We start from the raw sequence: 19,421 nt of genomic DNA, 5'->3' as shown, positions 1-19,421 counted from the left end.
TCAAAAACGTACAAATTCAGACTATTCTGAGGAAGTGTATACTGGCAATGTCGTCTCAATATGGACAAACAGTACTATTGTTAGGGTGTATGTAGGCACACTTGTTCCAATTCGGCTAGGTGTCAGCGCCAGCCTAACCAAAGCATGTGGAAGCCTTCAGGCATTAGGGTTAGCAATGTGGTTAAGGTTAAGGTTTAGGCTTAAAATCTGATTTCATTGACTTTGTGACTGTGCCAGCTAGTAGTGACCACTCTGCAGAGCTGCCTCGAGAACAAGATTAATGACAAAAAAAGCTAACCTACTTCAAAAAGACCCAACTGCTAGGTCAACCCAGCAGGAAGATAAAAAGAAATACCCAACTGATGGTTAAATTAACCCATGTTTGGGTAATCCCAACAACCCAACATGTTGGGTTATTCACGGAACCCAACTGGCTGGGTCAAAATAACCCAGTATGTGTGCTATCCAATGTTTACTCAGCCCTGGGTTACCAAAAAAACAAACAAATTGGGATGTTTTTAACACATCATGTTAACAAGGTCTATTTATGTGCTGTCAATGGTTCATAGATGCTATCCTCTCAGAATCATTATCCTCTGTAGCCTTAGCTTGAATGTAACTGCCCTCACCCAAATGGGTTATTACTTAACCCAAGCTCTCCAGACGAAAAAGGTTCATTCAGATCCCATGAGTAGTGGGGAGGGGCACCACAGGAATAGAACACCACACAGGTGGAAGGGGATTGGAGGAAGGTGAGAGGGGACCGATGAGGTTAAAGCATGCTCCACATCGACTCTGCCCACCCCAGAAAAGGAGGAGTGGCCAGCTGAGTGACTGGCCAAACAGGCAAGAGAAGAGACAGAATGACAGAGACAGACAGATATCTCTACCTGAGCACCTCCGAGAGAGAGGAGTCGCTGTCATCCGACCTGAAGACAGAACAGGAGCACGGTTAGGAGCAGGACAGGAAAGGAGGTTAGGAGCAACGTTAACAGAGTTAGGAGCAGGGAGAGGAGAGGAGAGGAGAGGAGAGGAGAGGAGAGGAGAGGAGAGGAGAGGAGAGGAGAGGAGAGGAGAGGAGAGGAGAGGAGAGGAGAGGAGAGGAGAGGAAAGGAGGGGTGTTTAGCTCTATGGCTAGGGGAGGAAGGGTTATACAGGTAAGGTTAAGATGCAGGTTTGGGTTAGGCTTGGGGATAGGGGTGGGTAAAGGTATACAGCGATTTGCCACCTAGACTATGGCTAGCCTGAGTGACAGCATGTTTTAGAATGTGACAAGACAAAGTAGTAGAGATGGCATGGCACTCACACTAGCCCACGGCGGGGTTAGGATTAGGTTGGGGGAGAGATAAAAAAAGTTGCTACAATAGGAGGGTTTAGCAGTTTGGGTCTAGATTAAAGAAGGAAGGGATAAAACAGAAGTGCAATAAGAGAGGGAGGGGTTACTGGGATAACCAGGAAGTAAAGGAGGAGGAAGGGGCAGGCCAGAGAGAGGGGATTGCGTTATCAGCAGGGAGAAGGCAGTTGATTGGAGGACAGGGTTGTCATTCAGACTGGACGTCACAGAAGAACCCACCACTCTTGGCTGTCTCTGTGGGAAAGATCTGCTCTGGCGTACCACCTATTCCCGGAGTTGTAAACTAGGGAAAACACTGCAAACGTTGCAATAAAAGGCAGTTTTACACTATCATCCTGTCCCAAATGGCACCCTATTCCATTTGTAGGCCGTCATTGTAAATAAGAATTTGTTATTAACTGACTTGCCTAGTTAAATAAAGGTTAAATAAAGTAGTGCACTATAAAGGGAATAGGGTGCCATTTGGACGTACATTATAAATATTTTACTGCTCATTTCGCAGGATTGTTACTATGAGAGAGCAGGCTTTGTAATGCCAGTTGGGCATTAAATAATGTCTGTAGGGAGTAAAGCTGTTGGAAGGCAACATAACAAAACCTTCATAAATTCAGCCATAGTATTTGATTTGTAATACCGTAAAAGGTTTATTGGGGTATGGTTATTAGTGGCCAGCATATTGATGCATGGCTTTTGTAAGTGCAAATGTGCAACTGTACTCCATATAAAAATCAGGCTGTCAGCAACGTCGGCATCCTTCCATCTCTGAGAAACGATTTTAAGAAGGTTTGTGTGCCATGGGTTTGAAATCAGACTACACCTATTCAGATTCAGAACCTGTTATCATACAGATGTCATTGTTTTGTGAGGACAGGAGCAGATCAGGAATATTGAGGAATATTCCTAACGAGGAAGATGTCAGTAGTGCAATAAGATACAGTTGAAGTCGGGAAGTTTACATTCACATAGGCTGTAGTCATTAAAACTCAATTTTCAACCACTCCACCAATATCTTCTAAACAAACTATAGTTTTGGCAAGTCGGTTAGGACATCTACTTTGTGCATGACACAAGTCATTTTTCCAACAATTGTTTACAGACAGATTATTTCACTTATAATTCACAGTATCACTATTCCAGTGGGTCAGAAGTTTACACACACTAAGTTGACTGTGCCTTTAAACATCTTGGAAGATTCCAGAAAATGATGTCATGGCGTTAGAAGCTTCTGATAGGATAATTGACATCATTTGAGTAAATTGGAGGTGTACCTGTGGATGTATTTCAAGGCCTACCTTCAAACTTCGTGCCTTATTGCTTGAAATCATGGGAAAATCAAAAGAAATCAGCCAAGACCTCAGAAAGAAAATTGTGGACCTCCACAAGTCTGGCTCATCCTTGGGAGCAATTTCCAAACGCCTGAAGGTACCATGTTCATCTGTACAAACAATAGCATGCAAGTATAAACACCATGGGACCACGCAGTCATCATACCGCTCAGGAAGGAGACGCGTTCTGTCTCCTAGAGATGAACGTACTTTGGTGCGAAAAGTTCGAATCAATCCCAGAACAACAGCAAATGGGTCTTCCAAATGGAAAATGACCCCAAGCATACTTCCAAAGTTGTGGCAAAATGGCTTAAGGACAACAAAGTCAAGGTATTGGAGTGGCCATCACAAAGCCCTGACCTCAATCCTATAGAGCATTTGTGGGCAGAACTGAAAACGCGTGTGCCTACAAACCGGACTCAGTTACACCAGCTCTGTCAGGAAGAATGGGCCAAAATTCACCCAACTTATTGTGGGAAGCATGTGGAAGGCTACCCGAAACGTTTGACCCAAGTTAAACTATTTAAAGGCAATGCTACCAAAAACTAATTGAGTGTATGTAAACTTCTGACCCACTGGGAATGTGATGAAAGAAATAAAAGCTTAAATAAATAATTATTTCTACAATTATTCTGACATTTCACATTCTTAAAATAAAGTGGTGATACTAACTGACCTAAGACAGACCATTTTTACATTCGATTAAATGTCAGGAATTGTGAAAAACTGAGTTGAAATGTATTTGGCTAAGGTGTATGTAAACTTCCCGACTTCAACCTTATGTGAAGAGGAAGACTTGGATAAATGAATAAACATAAGAAAACCCAAAGCAAAGTGAACCCACTCAGTGTGAAAAGAAACGTAATAACTTGGATCGATTCTTGTCAAAACATACCAGATGGATGTAAAACTGTTCCCAAAACACGCTGATGTGAAAACCATGCTAAACATCATACATGCCCTGTAACTAAAACTCATGATGAACCCAACTTTCCAGCCCACACCTCATCCTCTACTGTCAAACACTATGGGCCAAATTAGATCAACCTCCCAGTTTCGGCAAACATCAAACCAACAATAAACCATGTAACGTAACACATTTGTGAAACATGGCCCTGATGGTGTAGCTACACGCCTAAAACTGTATCCTATCCACAAGCACTCAACTCAAATCAGAACAAAATGGCTGCCTGCTGACAATATCCCAGAGAGGAATCGAAACAAGTTCCTCTGGGCTCAATGAACTACTCCTGGGTGAAGATCGAGAGAATCCACAGGCGTTATCAGGCAGCCGTAGACCAACCTCCCTAGTACACACACGCACAAATGTGCACGCACTCTTGTTACCCATCACTTACTACACCGGATCAATAAACTCAACAACCTATAGCAGGATTAATAAAGATGTGAAATTACACAAACAATTCAGAGGCTGAGAATTAACGGATGCCATTTCCAGGGCTGAGAATTAGAATTGATTGGAAAAAGAATGGAACACGACACTGTAAAGGGGTTGCCGGGAATTTGACAGTAATTTAAAGGCAGCTCAGTGGCAAGTGAACATTTTCCATTTCATATTACAGCACATGTACTATAAGGTAAATATGGTATCAAAGCAAGTACGGTGTACAATACCCATAACATTTCACGTATTATACAGTAAAAGCAAATACTACCATAATCAGAATGAATGAATAAATGAATGGATGAATGACATTAAGGGGAGGGGTTTTGGATTTCACAATATTTTACTGTAATTACAAGGGACTGGTGCAAGCAGGTTGGCTTGCACTTCTAGGCAAAGGCTTCCAAACTGACAGTGACTCCAGACCTTCATGGACACGGTGAAATGCTCAACCATTTAAGACTTGCTGCCACTTCAATCTGTCCCCTGTACATTTTAAGTATTTTACTGTTAATAATATCCCAAATTACAGTATAATTTACTTTTCTGTTACAGTGTAGAGGAAAAGGGAATTTGCTTGAGGCTTATTTTGATCTAGGAGGAAAAAGTCTAACACTTAGATTGAACAAATAGAGTATATATTTGAATTATTTTCGGAACAGCACTCTCAACATCATATATTTGAGTCATGTAGCAGACACTCAGTGTATACAAAACAACTTACAGTCAATGCATTCAAGGATGTAAGCCGACTTCCACAGCTGACTCGAGACTGCCTGAAGACTGTTATGAAATCAAAAGACATAGGGTGGGTTCCAAATGGCACCCTATTCCCTATGTTGAGGCATCTCGAACTGACAGTGTGCGTTCGTGTGTTTATGTGTGTATGTGTACTTACTTGTCCAGTGCGGAGCCTTGGCTCTGGTTGCTGGTGAGCCTTGAAAAGACATTGCGGTCGTTTCTGGTTCTGAGAGGGGGAGGATGGGGGAGTATGCCCATCAGCATTTCTGTGAGAGAGAGATAGGTGGGAAGGGTGCGGGGGAGAAGGGACGTGGGGGAGAGGGGAGGGGAGGGGGGGTGTGGTGTGGTGAGATGCGGGAGATGATGAGAACAGCTTGTTTTCCAGTTTTTGACTTTGTGTCTCATATTCAACCGATTGATTGATTGATTAAGTCAGATTTATTTAATGTGCATTTCACATGGGTCACAACACACGTCACATAATTAAAAAGGAATACAATAATGCAGGAACACTGGTAAAAGGATCTGTGGAAAGAGATTCAACTAAACAATGTATTGGTTACTGATTAGTTGAGGGGGAGAGTTAGCTACCTGTAAGACTGGCCTCGGTCATAAGACTTCCTCCTTGTTAGAGGGGAGGTGTCACCCCCCCGAGACTGCCGAGGACTGATAAACACACACAGAGCGAGAGAGAGCACGAGATAGAGCGAAAATAAGCATTAGCATACAGTAGCAGATTGTTAGAATTAGCATGTGACACTGCCATGTATAGCCATAGCAAGCTAGCATTGGCAAGTATTGCGACCATAGAAACAGATTCCCTAGATGGTTGACAAGTGGCACTGTTCTGAAGCCACCATCTGCCATATTGGAACTCCTCATAAGGAACAGTGCACCATAGCCTAAGACTCACAAGGTGTGTCCCCGGACAGGCAGGCTGATGGTCCTGGACACCCTGTCTCGAAAGATGGGGAGAGTGAGGCTCAGGCCACCTGAGCCGCCGTTCTCCTGGATGTCTGTTAGGGAGGCCAGGGACTTGGTGATGTTCTTAGTGGACGGGTCTAACACGGGACCCAGGTACTCTGCCGATACCGCTTTCATCTGGGCTGACAGACGGGGCTCAGTCTGGGGAGAGGCGGAAAGGGGAGGAAGAAAAATGTCCAATTACGCATTCAATAGAACAAACTATACCTTGGGATCACAAGTGGTTGGTGGAACCTTCATTCGGGAGGACGGGCTGGTGGTAATGGCTGGAGTAGAATAAGTGGAACGGTATCAAACACATTAATCACACGGTTTCCATTGTTTGATACCATTCCATTCGCTCCGTTCCAGCCATTATTATGAGCCATCCTCCCTCTGCAGCCTCCAATGCTTTGGATAGAGTAGTTTAGTTATCTTGGGGTTCTGTGAAGGCAACTATCATGGCCATAATGACTCATGTGCAGAGGCTGCCATCTCCTGGCAGCTGAGTACAACTACAGATATGATTTCACTGACAACAACCTCGACTTTGTTCAGTCGACGGAATCTCCTTCAGTGCTGTAACTGTATCCACAAACATGTCATATGAGTCAGCGTGAAATAAACAACAACAACAACAACAAATAACTGCTGACCAGAGGAGACAGACGCTTTGCAGCCTACACCTGAAACAACACGTTCACCTACCTGAACCTTCAGCTTGCAGTCATCCTGACTGGCTGAGGACTTCATCCGGGACACACTGAAGAGAGAGAGAGAGAGAGAGAGAGAGAGAGAGAGAGAGAGAGAGAGAGAGAGAAAAGGAAGAAATGTAACCGCACACGGAAAATGAGTGACGATGAGTATGTGGTGTGGGGGTTCAAGGGGGCCTCCTTTATAAAACGTTGCGAATGAACCACATATGCTCCAGAACATGCGTACGCGCCAGTTGTCACGCAAAAGTTGGCCATTTCTAAAGAACTGAACTTGACTTGAGAAGGTGCTTATCCTCCCACAAACTGTAGACCGCGCGTACGCCCGGTTTCTAGTCGTTGGAAGGACTGCGTCGCATATGTAGCATTTTTTTTTTACGGTAATGTCCAAAATACATCTTCCGTCCATTGAATTTCTTCCCACAATGTAAGATTACGGTAATCTACTGTATTCAGTTCATACAGTATGAATGAAGTCTGTTGATTATACAGCAATTTACCATGACAATTACAAGATTGTTTTTAACAGTGTAGGAAATAGGTTCTAGTGTGTTTTTGTTAAACAGTTGATATAAACACAACTTTTTAAAACCTTCTTCCGTTTCATAGTTTTGTGTTGGTTGTTTTATAAAGTGTTTCAGTGGAATTATAACTTGGTCTTATAATGTACAATTACAAAATCAAAAATCTCTTTCTCTGACTCTCTCTCTCTCTCTCAGGACCACCTCAACCAAAGTGAATGCAAACATTACTGCATTCAAACGACCGGTTTACAGGTCACCAACAATTTGAAAGGGTCAGATGAAGCAAATGTCACTGCAAGAGAAGACATTTGATCAAGTTCACCGTTGCCATTTGCTTTAGATACTGTCTAGGCCTAATTCCAATACTTCCAAAGTGCAGAGCAAATAAGGGTGTTAATTGTCACCATAAAAAGGTGAATTATGGGTGTTTTCAGGCGGAGTTATGATGCTTGTTCACACGCGCACTAAAGTCAGGTCTGATTTAGAACAAGAAATATGCATATGTATGGTGTGCGCCAAGTTAATAAATCTCCAGATTTTTGTGCGTGCACAGTCTTTTCAGAAATGGCGCACGTAGACATTTAGTGTTACATTTACGCAACTGTTATAAATGAGGCCCCAGAAGCGGATTGCGTAGTCTTACCTGCCGTCAGAGGGCTGGCTAAACTCTGAAGGCTCCTCGTCGGTGCTGACATAACCATTCTCTGTCAACACAGATAGAAACATGCAGAAACAGTGGGTGAGTGAGTGAGTGAGTGAGTGAGTGAGTGAGTGAGTGAGTGAGTGAGTGAGTGAGTGAGTGAGTGTGCATGCATGCTCGGTGCGTGTCCTCACCCTGCTGTACGTTGTGTATGAGTGCCTGCAGCTCGGGGATACACTCAGCCTTTTCTCTCAGCGCGTCCAGGATGATGTGGTTATGGGCAGAGCCAATCATATCTGTCTGTCTCAGCTGGCCCTCCAACAGACGGATCTGAGACTCCTTTTGAGCCACCTGTAAACCCTACACACACACACACACACACGCGCGCGCACACACATGCGCACACGCACACACAATAGTTACTAACACCATTACTCCAAGTGATCTGAGCTTCCTGCAGTTCCTGGAAAGACCAGCAGAGGGGGGCATATATCAACTATATATCAACTATACAGCTACTTCTGGCTAACCTTGTTTAACCCAGAACTTAATCGAGCAGCTGACCAATCACGTGAGACTTTAGTTCTGGGTTCATACATGTTAAGAGAAGAAATCAGGAAATACTAGAACGAGGAGCGGAACCAGAATGAGGAGCTCCACCCATCTCTCTTTTGCAAGTTACCAAGTTTTGCAAGAATGTCCCCTCCCCTTCAAAATCAAAAGATGCTAAACACCTGCAAAATAGCGATTTGTCCAAATTACCAGTGACTGAAAAACCAAACAATGAACTAATGCTGCTTGTTATACTACACATCCCATTCAGTCCCGACTGATTATCTCAGCTTACACGCAGAATCTTTCCATGAGAGATAAACTACTGGCCAACCCTCCCTGAAACGGGTGTCCATTTGCACAACATTTGCCAAAATCATTGTAAACTTGAGGAGCTGATAGGGACTATTTCCAAGTTGAGAACGTTCAGTAGACATTAGTTTGGAGTGTGTGTTATGGTATATCTGGACTATAAACTATGAACTACTGTAGCCACCAGATGGTCCTGGGTCGTGGCCCATGTAGTTACCTTGTCAATGGAGGCCTTGAGGAAGTGGTCCAGGAGGTGTCGGGCCTCAGCCAGAGAGCAGGAGCTGATGACCACTGAGGTGTCCACCGAGTCCAGCTCATCCTGCAGGAAACACCCAGGCTTCAGTAGGCCGCACAGAGCTCCGTACACCAGAACTAGGACATTTTACACTAATGTGTGTGCGTGTGTTCTCACCTTGGTCTCCTCTATCTGAACGATGGTTGCCTGGCAGTCTGATAGGCTGTCGTTGATGTAGTCGATGTTTGCATTCAGAACCTCAATGTCCTCGTTCATTTCCTGGACTAGGCGGTCCTCCCCGTCAGGCCCCTCTCCCTCAGCCATAAGCACCTGCCTTTTACGCAACAGTGCCTCCTGCTGCACAGACAGCTCCTCTCGCTTCTGTCTCACACACAAGAGAGAGAAAGAAAAAAAACATGTGAGCCAGATCATTAACAGACGGGAGGAATGATGCATGTTGTGAAGGAAGTCAGCAATAATGAGTTCGCAAGTGCATCGCAATGCAATAAAAGTTAAGAGGAAGTCTCCATAGAGTGCAAAGGAAGTGACATCACAGTACCTTGATGAGTCGGTCCATGTCGGCCTCGACGTTGGTGATGGTCATCCTCTGCATGACGATGTCCAGGATCCTCCTCTCTAGAGTCTGCCACTTCTGACGGGCCGCCTTGGAGAAACTACTGCTGCCCACGAGAACACCCTTGCGCTGCTGGACACGCGTCCTACTGCTGCACAGAGAGAGAAAGATACAGTTCGGGACGTTACAATACAGGTCAACTGTCAATCATTTCACAGCTATATCAATCCTTAGTGCTGCTGCTGGAGTAGGGGAAGAGAGAGGAGGGGAGCAGGGAGTGAGGAAGGAAGGAGGAGAGGGGGGCGGGGAGAGGGAGAAGGTAGGGAGGAAGAGGAGGAAGGAGAGAGAGAGATGATCAGACTAAGTAAGTCACTCCTGTCAATTCATTTTGAAGATAATTCGATAAATGGCTTTGTAAAATTGAATAAAACTTTATTGAAGCTGATGAAAGCCTTGGCTAAGTAAATGTCAACAGAGTCATACCTAATCTGAATCTGACCTTGCAGGCTCGCACACACACACACACACACACACACACACACACACACACACACACACACACACACACACACACACACACACACACACACACGCTCACAAGTCTCACATTGACACTTTCACACACACACACACACACACGTCCTTTCTCTGACCTGGCGATGCATCAAAAACATGTACACACACCAGATACACACACACACCAGTCCCTGCTCTGCATCTGACCTGACAATCTACGGCACACACACTACCAGCCATGACTTACCCAACAACCTGTGTCCCGTTGGTGGTAATCCCCTCGCTCTCTCCCAGGTAGCCATTCATCTTAGTGTTCCACTGTCTCACTATGTTAGACACTTTGGTTGAGGTGGTCCTGAGAGAGAGAGAGAGAGAGAGAGAGAGAGAGAGAGAGAGAGAGAGAGAGAGAGAGAGAGAGAGAGAGAGAGAGAGAGAGAGAGAGAGAGAGAGAGAGGACATATTTTTTACTTTATTTTGTAATTGTACATTATAAGACCAAGTTATAATTCAACTGAAACACAATATAAAACAACCAACACAAAACTATGAAACGGAAGAAAGTTTTAAAAAGTTGTGTTTATATCAACTGTTTAACAAAAACACACTGGAACCTATTTCCTACACTGTTAAAAACAATCTTGTAATTGTCATGGTAAATTGCTGTATAATCAACAGACTTCATTCATACTGAATACAGTAGATTACCGTAAATTTCATTGTGGGAAGAAATTCAATGGACGGGAAATATTTGATGTATTTTGGACATTACCGTAAAATAGAAAAATGCTACATAAAACCCAGTAGCAGTTCACTTACTGTATTTGCGAATATTCAAAGCAGAACGCGACACTTAAAGCACATGGGCAACCAAAACAAAGCACATACTCCGAAGCAAGATACTTTTTTTTTTGCTAATTATTATAATAAATGTAATATCTCAGTTAATTGCTACCTGTTTGGTTATTTTATCTGCATTCATTTGTTTGTAGCACTTCATTTATATTATAAATGTACAGTCAGAAAGGCAAGTCATACAAATAAATAATTTTCACTTAGTGAAGGCCACAGAACTGAAAAATGAAGGAAGCCAACAATCATGTCTCTGTCACTAACAAATACAGTCATGGGTGGAAAGAAATGTGACGGTCCCTGCTGCAAAAACAAGGTCCTATCTCAGAGCTCGAGTAAATGACATTACTAAGCTGCTCCCGAATGTACTACGTCGGGACATAGAATTGATTTCCATCATAGTCCCTGTGGGTTTTAATGACATGATGAAGGGCAGCTCTGAACAGTTTAAACTGGATTTTAAAGAGCTGATTGACTCTCTGCTAGACACTAATAGAAGACCCATCATATCTGACCCTGTGCCCTCTCTGAATAGTGGCATTGAACCCTTTAGCAGGATTCTTTCTCTTCACAACTGGCTACGTGATTATTGCAGCTCAATGGCTGTAACTTTTGTTGACAATTTCGATACCTTTTGGAAACAAAACACGTTTTACAAGGAGGACGGGATCCAACCCAAATCATTTGGGTTCCTGATCCAATATACGGCTGCGTTGAGACAATGACTTATCAATGACCCAAGCCCAGCTCAGCTAATCCCTACCATTGTGACGCAGAATTGTCATAATGCTTTAGCAAATGTACATTACACCAGGGGCGTTGGTAGACACAATGTAAGTAACTTAATTTATGTCCATCTAACTGCCCTGAATGCCTCTGCTGATCCTACAGATATTGTATGCAGTAATCATATGCCTACGAACCAGATCTCTACTATTGGCACTGAGGCGGTGTGGCCTAGGAGGATGTCCACTGTCTGCAACTCACCTTGCATTAACATAAATAACATGAGCATATCTACTTCTAAGCTTCCCAGTAAAGAATGAAAATGAAAACAAGGAAGCAACCCAGCAGCATACCACTCTGCATACCACTGCTGGCTTGCTTCTGAAGCTAAGCAGGGTTGGTCCTGGTCAGTTCCTGGATGGGAGACCAGGTGCTGCTGGAAGTGGTGTTGGAGGGCCAGTAGGAGGCACTCTTTCCTCTGGTCTAAAGAAATATCCAAATGCCCCAGGGCAGTGATTGGGGACACTGCCCTGTGTAGGGTGCTGTCTTTCAGATGGGACGTTAAACTGGTGTCCTGACTCTCTGAGATGATTAAATATCCCACGGCACTTATCGTAAGAGTAGGGGTGTTAACCCTGGTGTCCTAACTAAATTCCCAATCTGGCCCTCAAACCATCACGGTCACCTAATAATCCCCAGTTTACAATTGGCTCATTCATCCCCCTCCTCTCTCCTGTAACTATTCCCCAGGTCGTTGCTGCAAATGAGAACATGTTCTCAGTCAACTTACCTGGTAAAATAATGGATAAATTAAAGAAAAGTGCTCCAAATAGGCCACGTAAACATATGTAGGTTCATGAAATCAATAATTTGCTAGTAACAGCTGACATTCATAAGGGGCGGTAGGTTAGAGTGTTGGACTAGTAACTGGAAGGTTGCAAGTTCAAACCCCCGAGCTGACAAAGTACAAATCTGTTGTTCTGCCCCAACCCACTGTTCCCTAGGCTGTCATTGAACATAAGAATTTGTTCTTAACTGACTTGCCTAGTTAAATAAATAAAATAAGAATATTCTGATAATATCTTTGATGATACAGTGGTAGAAATACAAGGTTATAACATTTATAGAAAATACAGAAATGCCAATGGTGTTGCTGTTCATATTCAGAACCACATTCCTGTAAAGATTAGAGAGGATCTCATGTTAAATACTGTTGAAGTAATATGGCTACAGGTTGATCTGCCTCACCTAAAGCTCATTCTGGTGGGAAGCTGCTATAGACCACCAAGTGTTAACAGACAGTATCTGGATAACATGTGTGAAATGCTTAATAATGTATGTGATACCAACAGAGACTTTCTTTTCTGGGTGATTTAAATATTGACTGGCTTTCATCAAGCTGCCCACTTAAGAAAAAGCTTCAAACTGTAACCAGAGCCTGCTACCTACAAGTTGTAGTGATTCCTATGTTGTTGATGTAAAGAATATTTGTTGGTCGGTGGTGTGTAATGAGGATCAAACAGAAGCTGCACTTGACACATTGATGATTTATTTTATTTTATTTTAATGAACCTTTATTTAACTAGGCAAGTCAGTTAAGAACAAATTCTTATTTTCAATGACGGTCTACCCCGGTCCAAACCCAGACGACGCTGGGCCAATTGTGTGCCGCCCTATGGGACTCCCAATCACAGCCAGATGTGATGCAACCAGGTACTGCAGTGAAGCCTCTTGCACTGAGATGCAGTGTCTTAGACCATTGCTTATTCCAGTTACTAATAAGCATGCACATATTAAGAAAAGTACTGTTAATTCCCTGTGGATTGCTGAGGAATTGAAAAATTGAAAAAAAATGCAAATAAGGCTTTACAGTAAGAGTATTTTTACCGTAAAACGACTACAGTAGCATTATTGGTACTGTAAATCAATTACGGTAACAGTATTAGTATACCATAAAATAGTATACCATAAAAATACTAACAGTATACTGTAAAATATGGTACAGTAACAGTTTTTTTGTTATTGTTTTTTAATTTTTTTACAGTAACTTACAGGTAACTGTCCCGTAAGTTAGTTGAAAAATAACAGGTCATTTTTACAGTGTATGTTAACACTATAGAGAATGGGGTGCCATTTGGGATACAACCTCTGTATAGCGGCACTACTTACCGGTTGGACTCTGGTTCAGAGGAGGTGGTGCTGGCAGACAGTTCTGCTCCGGAGTCTAGGGGCTGTAGTCGTCTAGCCATACGTCCAGACATGGGTTTAGCCAAACGTCGTAAGGCTGTCACCTCCTGGCTCTTTCTCCTCAGTACCAGCTCCTGCTGACGCTTCTGACTCTCCAACGAACGAATCTGGTACTGATAGGGGAGAGGTCAGTCAAGTCCCAGGGGGGTTGATAAGAAAGTTGGAGATCAACTGGTAACCAGAATGGTGATGGCTTTAGAAACTGCAGTCTACTAGGGAGGTTATCATGTGAAGCAGGTACTTTCTTTCAGCACAAAAACACACACACACATACTTCCTGTCGTCGCTGCTCCTTCTTGAGCTGAGCGATCTCTCTGTTCCTCTTGGCCTCCATCATCCTCCTCCTCAGCTGCTCCTCCTTCATCTGCTTCATCAGTGCCACCTGGAGACCGGGAGGACACACTGCACTTAGCTGGAGAGTACCATCAGTGTCCGGAGCGTTATCGAGGGGCAAGGAATACATGTCTACCCGGAACTTCACGTCAGCGTTTCCTAGCTTTGACTCCTTTGTCTCACTTATTGGGTAGGGGACGGGCAAAGGTCTCAACACTGCATATAATAGAAATGCACTTAATGTAGCCTACAGAGCTAACATCCTTCCCTGCTCCTCCTTCTCCTCCTTACCTTGGCTTTCTTCATCTCGTTGACCTCCTGCTGCAGTTTCTTCAGTTCCTGTTCATAGCGTCCCTGGTTCTTCAGTAGCCTCGTGTGTTCCTTCTGTGCTGCCTGCAGTTTCAGCAGGTCTCTGTTCATCTCCTTCAGCCTCTTCTCATACTCGGATTTAATCCTGCTAGCCTTCTCCTCCGTGTAGTTCTCCATAGACACTGAAGGAGGAGAGAGGGGAGGAAGATAGATAGAAGAGAGAAGGAGACGAAAGAGAGAGTTTGTTTGAAAGTGGTACAATCGAGACAGAGAGCAGCGTGTCTATTCAGCATCTATGAGTCGCTCCACTCACTGAGGGGATCCTGTGGGCCTACATTACCCATAGTTCTACTCACAGAGGTTGTGCAGTACTCTATCTCTCTCAAGCTGTGTGTCTCTGATCTTGTTCTGCAGCAGGATGAGTTTCTCTTCATACTGTAGCTTGAGCTGCAGCAGTCTCTTCTGACTGTTCTCCAGCTCATCGATCAACTTCTGCTTGATCTCAATCTCACTCGTCAGGTCTGCCAGATCCACCTGGAAATTAGCTGCAGGGGGTTAGAGGGCAGAGAGCAAAGAGAAGTCAAGGGTCAAGAGGTGAACACTGTGGCTCTAAGACAGACATGTTACAGTAGAGTGGGGCAGTTGCAAATTTCAAATCAACTCCTAGCCCTAATGCTAATTAAGTACTCCTTGTAGATCTGAAAGGATTGGACAGGTAGGCAATATGGTGAAAGTACCATACAGCCAAACAGAGGGCAAAATTGTACTTTCACCATATTTCTGATGCGCATCAATCCTGTCAAAGCGACAGTACACAACGTCAATAGGTTGAAGTGGAATGGAGACACTTCTGCCGCTGCCATTGTTGTCATCCACTCACCTTTCTCATCAGAGTCCGAGTCGGAGTCCACCAGACTCTCATCACTGTCAAACTCCTCTTCGTCCCTCCCCTCCTCCTCCTCCTCTTCCTCGTCACACCCACTCTCCTCCTCCTGCAGAGGTGACATCACGTCCTCTGTGTAGTTCTCATCCGAGTCCATCTGGCCGTTTTCTCCATTATGTCCATTCTCATGAGAATGAAGCTTCGCTCGTTTCTTCAACCCTTTCTCTTTCTCTGGGCTGCAAGTAGAACATATTTTCAGAGTAGGACATCAGAGTAGGACACACACACACACACACACAAAGTAGAGAGAGAAGGCACAGCTCATAACAGCTGTGACCCAATAAGCAGTTTATTATTTATTTACCATGTGAATCTATTACTAATATTGTTTACACACCATGTGCCTTTCATTTGATTTGTCTGATTTAGTTTGGGACTCTTCCAAAAAAAAAAATCAGCCATTGTGTTTTGGGACTGTTGCCAAGTGAACATGGAGAGTTCAGTTATTAGCAGAGACCTCTCGCTCTCCCTCGCTTTCCCTCCCTCCCCCCTCTCTCTCTCCCTCCCCCCTCTCGCTCTCCCTCACTCTCCCTCCCTCCCCCCTCTCGCTCTCCCTCGCTCTGCCTCCCTCCCCCCTCTCTCTCTCCCTCGCTCTCCCTCTCTCCCTCCCTCGCTCTCCCTCTCTCCCTCCCTCGCTCTCCCTCCCTCCCTCTCTCCCTCCACTGGCAGTGAGAGCTACTTATCACTGTACAATCATTACTCCACTACCATCCTTGTCCCATTCCTCCTCTCTTCCTCTCCTCTTACCTCATCCTCCTCTGTCTCCTCTCCTTCTTCTTCAGCCTCTCGATGTCCGTCTTGGCTCGACGTATCACGTCCGTCATCTCCGCCTCCATGGAAAGGGAAGGGGAGGAGCCTAAGGGGTGTGGCCCTGGGGTGGAGCTATGAGAGGAGGAGGTGGTGAACGGGGAGCGGGAGGAGAGACGGGTTACACTGCGACGAAGACACTCGTTCATCGACTCGCTCTCCAGGAGCTTTGATCTGGGGGGGGGGTTGTAGAGAGAACAAGAAGACAAACAGATGTCATCAGTCAAACTTAACTCTTACGGTATATACAGAACATAATCTGAAAGTTCCTCAAACTACAAAAAGATACAAACTCCATGAACAGTGCCGTAACGGCAAAACATAGTGAGCTGCAACTCCGTGAACTGCTTTCTCCCCCGGTCAGTCTAAAGCTCATTACAGACTCTTACCTGAGCTCCTCGATCTCTCTGATATAGTTCTGTATCAGAGCACCAATCTCCTCATTGCCCTCACCTAGAGGTCAAAAGGTCAGAGTTTATGGTCAGGTCACCGTGAGGTCACATTGAGACATAAGAGATTAACGCTTCTTAACTACATGATATGGTCTGTGTCTGAAAGCCTTTTTAGCGTTCAAATCCTAGTCTCCTCAATTCCTCTCAAAGCTCATTGGAGGAGAAGGCCTAAGGGATGGATGGACCTTGGATCCTCTCCTCCAATGCGCCTTGAGAGGGATGTGTAGGAATTGATTAAACAAGGAAGGAGAGAAAAGGGATTTAATAGCTATCAATGTTTTCAGACAGCCACAATCTTCAACAATCAGCCAATCCCATTGGAGACTGTGTTCCGTCGCCTCTCTCGGTCTTACCCGACTTGGCCAGCAGCGTGCTGACCTCGTTGGCGAGGAGCGTGGTTACCCGTGTGTTGAGGTGGTCGATGGTCTCCTGCATGGCTTTGACTCGCATGCGTAGCGTGTCGTTCTCTCTCTGTAACATCGAGTTCTCCTGGAACAGATCACTGAAGCCCTCCGAGCCGTCCTCACCTGCCACACGCTTACCCTGGGGAGGCGGACAATACACATACAGAATTATTTTATCTCCTCCAATGAACATACAGAACAATGACATTTCATTCAATCAACAAAGAGAATATTGATTTTTATATAACTTTTTGGTAAAAATCCTATTTTCCATTTTATTTCTTTACATACTGGTTAACACCTCAGCCAATCATAAATGAGACAACATTATTTCAGCCAATCACATGCTCCATTACTCTCCAACTCCAAACGAATCTTTCCTTCAACTCAACACGGTCATCCATCCATTGGTTACGCACCATTAACTCTCTCTTAATCACATTATTGCTCTAAACCATCCCTATGCTTCCTGTAATTTTCTAGGCCAAAGGTTAAAGTTGCTTAACATGAGGGAAGGGATATTTTTCCATTCCTTCTTTCCATCCCTCCATCCTCCCTTTCTTTTTTCTCTCCCAAGTCCCGACATCCCTTCCTCTCTCCATTGGTCCCTCCTTCCACTTCTCCATTCTCCAACCTCTCCACCCTCCTATCTCTATCCATTTCCCTTCTTCTCTCCCTTTATCCATCGCTCCCTGACTCCATCCCTCCCTCATTCTCTCCACCCCCCCCCTTACACCATCCCTCCCTCCCTCCCTCAATCCCAAACCTCTGTCCCTCCTGCTATCCCTCCATCTCTCCTCACCGCTTTATACTCCATAAGTTCCATTTGTAGCCTGGCAATCTCAGCCCTCAGGGCAGACATCTGTTGGCTGGTCTTGTCTTGGTTCACCACCACCTTGTTCTTGATGTTCCTGGCTCTGTTGGCGTACTTCAGTGTGTTCAGGGTCTCCATGAAGTCCCGGTCCGATGGACTCACACACGCGATCATCAATGTACGACTGGAGAGAGGAAAGGAATACGACATGCTAGTGTGTGTGTGTGTGTGTGTGTGCGCGCGCATGCATGTACAGTACCAGTCAAAAGTTTGGACACCACATCTACTCAGTCAAGGGTTTTTCTTTATTTTTACTATTTTCTATATTGTAGAATAATAGTGAAGACATCAAAACTATGAAATAACACACATGGATTCATGTAGTAACCAAAAAAAGTGAAACAAATCAAAATATATTTTATATTTGAGATTCTTCAAAGTAGCCAAACTTTGCCTTGATGACAGCTCTGCACACTCTTGGCATTCTCTCAACCAGCTTCATGATGTAGTCACCTGGAATGCCTTTCAATTAAAATGTCTTAGTTTCAGGCGAATAACTTCAAAAACTAATAAGAAATAACAGTTTTAGTAGAAGGACACAGTCTTGGAAATTCGTATTTGCGCACGCCATGAAGACATTCCGCACCTGCTTAAATTGGTTTCCTATTGAACATACTCTTTCTGAAAGAAATATTATAGTTTGATTACATTTTAGGGTATCTGAGGAGTAAATAGAAAAGTATTTTGACTTGTTGAAACAAAGTTTAGGGGTAGATTTTTGGATTCCTTTATCTGCAAGTTGAACGAGTGGATTACTCAAATCAATGGTGCCAACTAAACAGACAGAGGAAGATTTTCAAAAAGTAAGTTAATATTTAATTGTTATATGTGAATGTATTTATTTTTTATTTTACTAGGCAAGTCAGTTAAGAACAAATTCTTATTTTCAATGACGGCCTAGGAACAGTGGGTTAACTGCCTGTTCAGGGGCGGAACGACAGATTTGTACCTTGTCAGCTTGGGGATTCGAACTTGCAACCTTTCGATTACTAGTCCAACGCTCTAACCACTAGGCTACCCTGCCATATGAAACCTGTGCCGGAGGAAAAATATTTAGATGTTAGCTACTGTAAATCGGACAGTGCAGTTATATTAACGTGAATTTCAGCTTTCAGCCAATATAAGACACTTATATATACCTAAATGTTTAAAATCCAGAATATTTATTATTATTTATTTGAATTGCACGCCCTCCAGTTTCACTGGAAGTTGTCCCGCTAGCGGGACACCGATTATTAAGAATTTTAACAGGTGTGCCTTGTTAAAAGTTCACCTCTGGAATTTCTTTCCTTCTTGATGCATTTGAGCCAATCAGTTGTGTTGTGACAAGGTAGGGGTGGTATACAGAACAACTTTGAAAGTTTCTTCAAGTGCAGTCTCAAAAACCATCAAGTGCTGTGATGAAACTGACTCTCATGAGGACCACCACAGGAAAGAAATACACAAAGTTGCCTCTGCTGCAGAGGATAAGTTCATAAGAGTTACCAGCCTCAGAAATTGCAGCCCACATTAATGGTTCAGAGTTGAAGTAACAGATATATCTCAACACCAACTGTTCTGAAGAGACTACATGAATCAGGCCTTTGTGGTCGAATAGCTGCAAAGAAACCACTACGAAAGGAC

At 44.0% G+C, this 19,421-nt stretch overlaps 1 protein-coding gene across 1 annotated transcript in view; it reads right to left on the bottom strand.

Moving 5' to 3' along the window:
• LOC135542310 (kinesin-like protein KIF21B) overlaps positions 1–19,421 on the bottom strand; it is a 112,958-nt gene that overhangs the window by 18,570 nt on the left and 74,967 nt on the right. The window contains 20 exon segments of the mRNA XM_064969188.1: positions 4,983–5,063; positions 5,065–5,091; positions 5,417–5,491; positions 5,739–5,950; positions 6,497–6,551; positions 7,669–7,729; positions 7,860–8,025; positions 8,747–8,848; positions 8,942–9,145; positions 9,324–9,489; positions 10,102–10,209; positions 13,599–13,789; positions 13,951–14,058; positions 14,301–14,500; positions 14,675–14,863; positions 15,199–15,437; positions 16,009–16,242; positions 16,458–16,521; positions 16,874–17,063; positions 17,727–17,922. Of these exon segments, the coding sequence (XP_064825260.1) occupies positions 4,983–5,063; positions 5,065–5,091; positions 5,417–5,491; positions 5,739–5,950; positions 6,497–6,551; positions 7,669–7,729; positions 7,860–8,025; positions 8,747–8,848; positions 8,942–9,145; positions 9,324–9,489; positions 10,102–10,209; positions 13,599–13,789; positions 13,951–14,058; positions 14,301–14,500; positions 14,675–14,863; positions 15,199–15,437; positions 16,009–16,242; positions 16,458–16,521; positions 16,874–17,063; positions 17,727–17,922 (2,868 nt within the window).

The sequence above is a fragment of the Oncorhynchus masou genome, chromosome 6 (genome assembly GCF_036934945.1).
Source record: "Oncorhynchus masou masou isolate Uvic2021 chromosome 6, UVic_Omas_1.1, whole genome shotgun sequence".
NCBI classification, from domain to species: Eukaryota; Metazoa; Chordata; class Actinopteri; order Salmoniformes; family Salmonidae; genus Oncorhynchus; species Oncorhynchus masou.
Note: the sequence above shows the minus strand (reverse complement) of the source record. Positions and strands in the feature narration are given on the sequence as shown.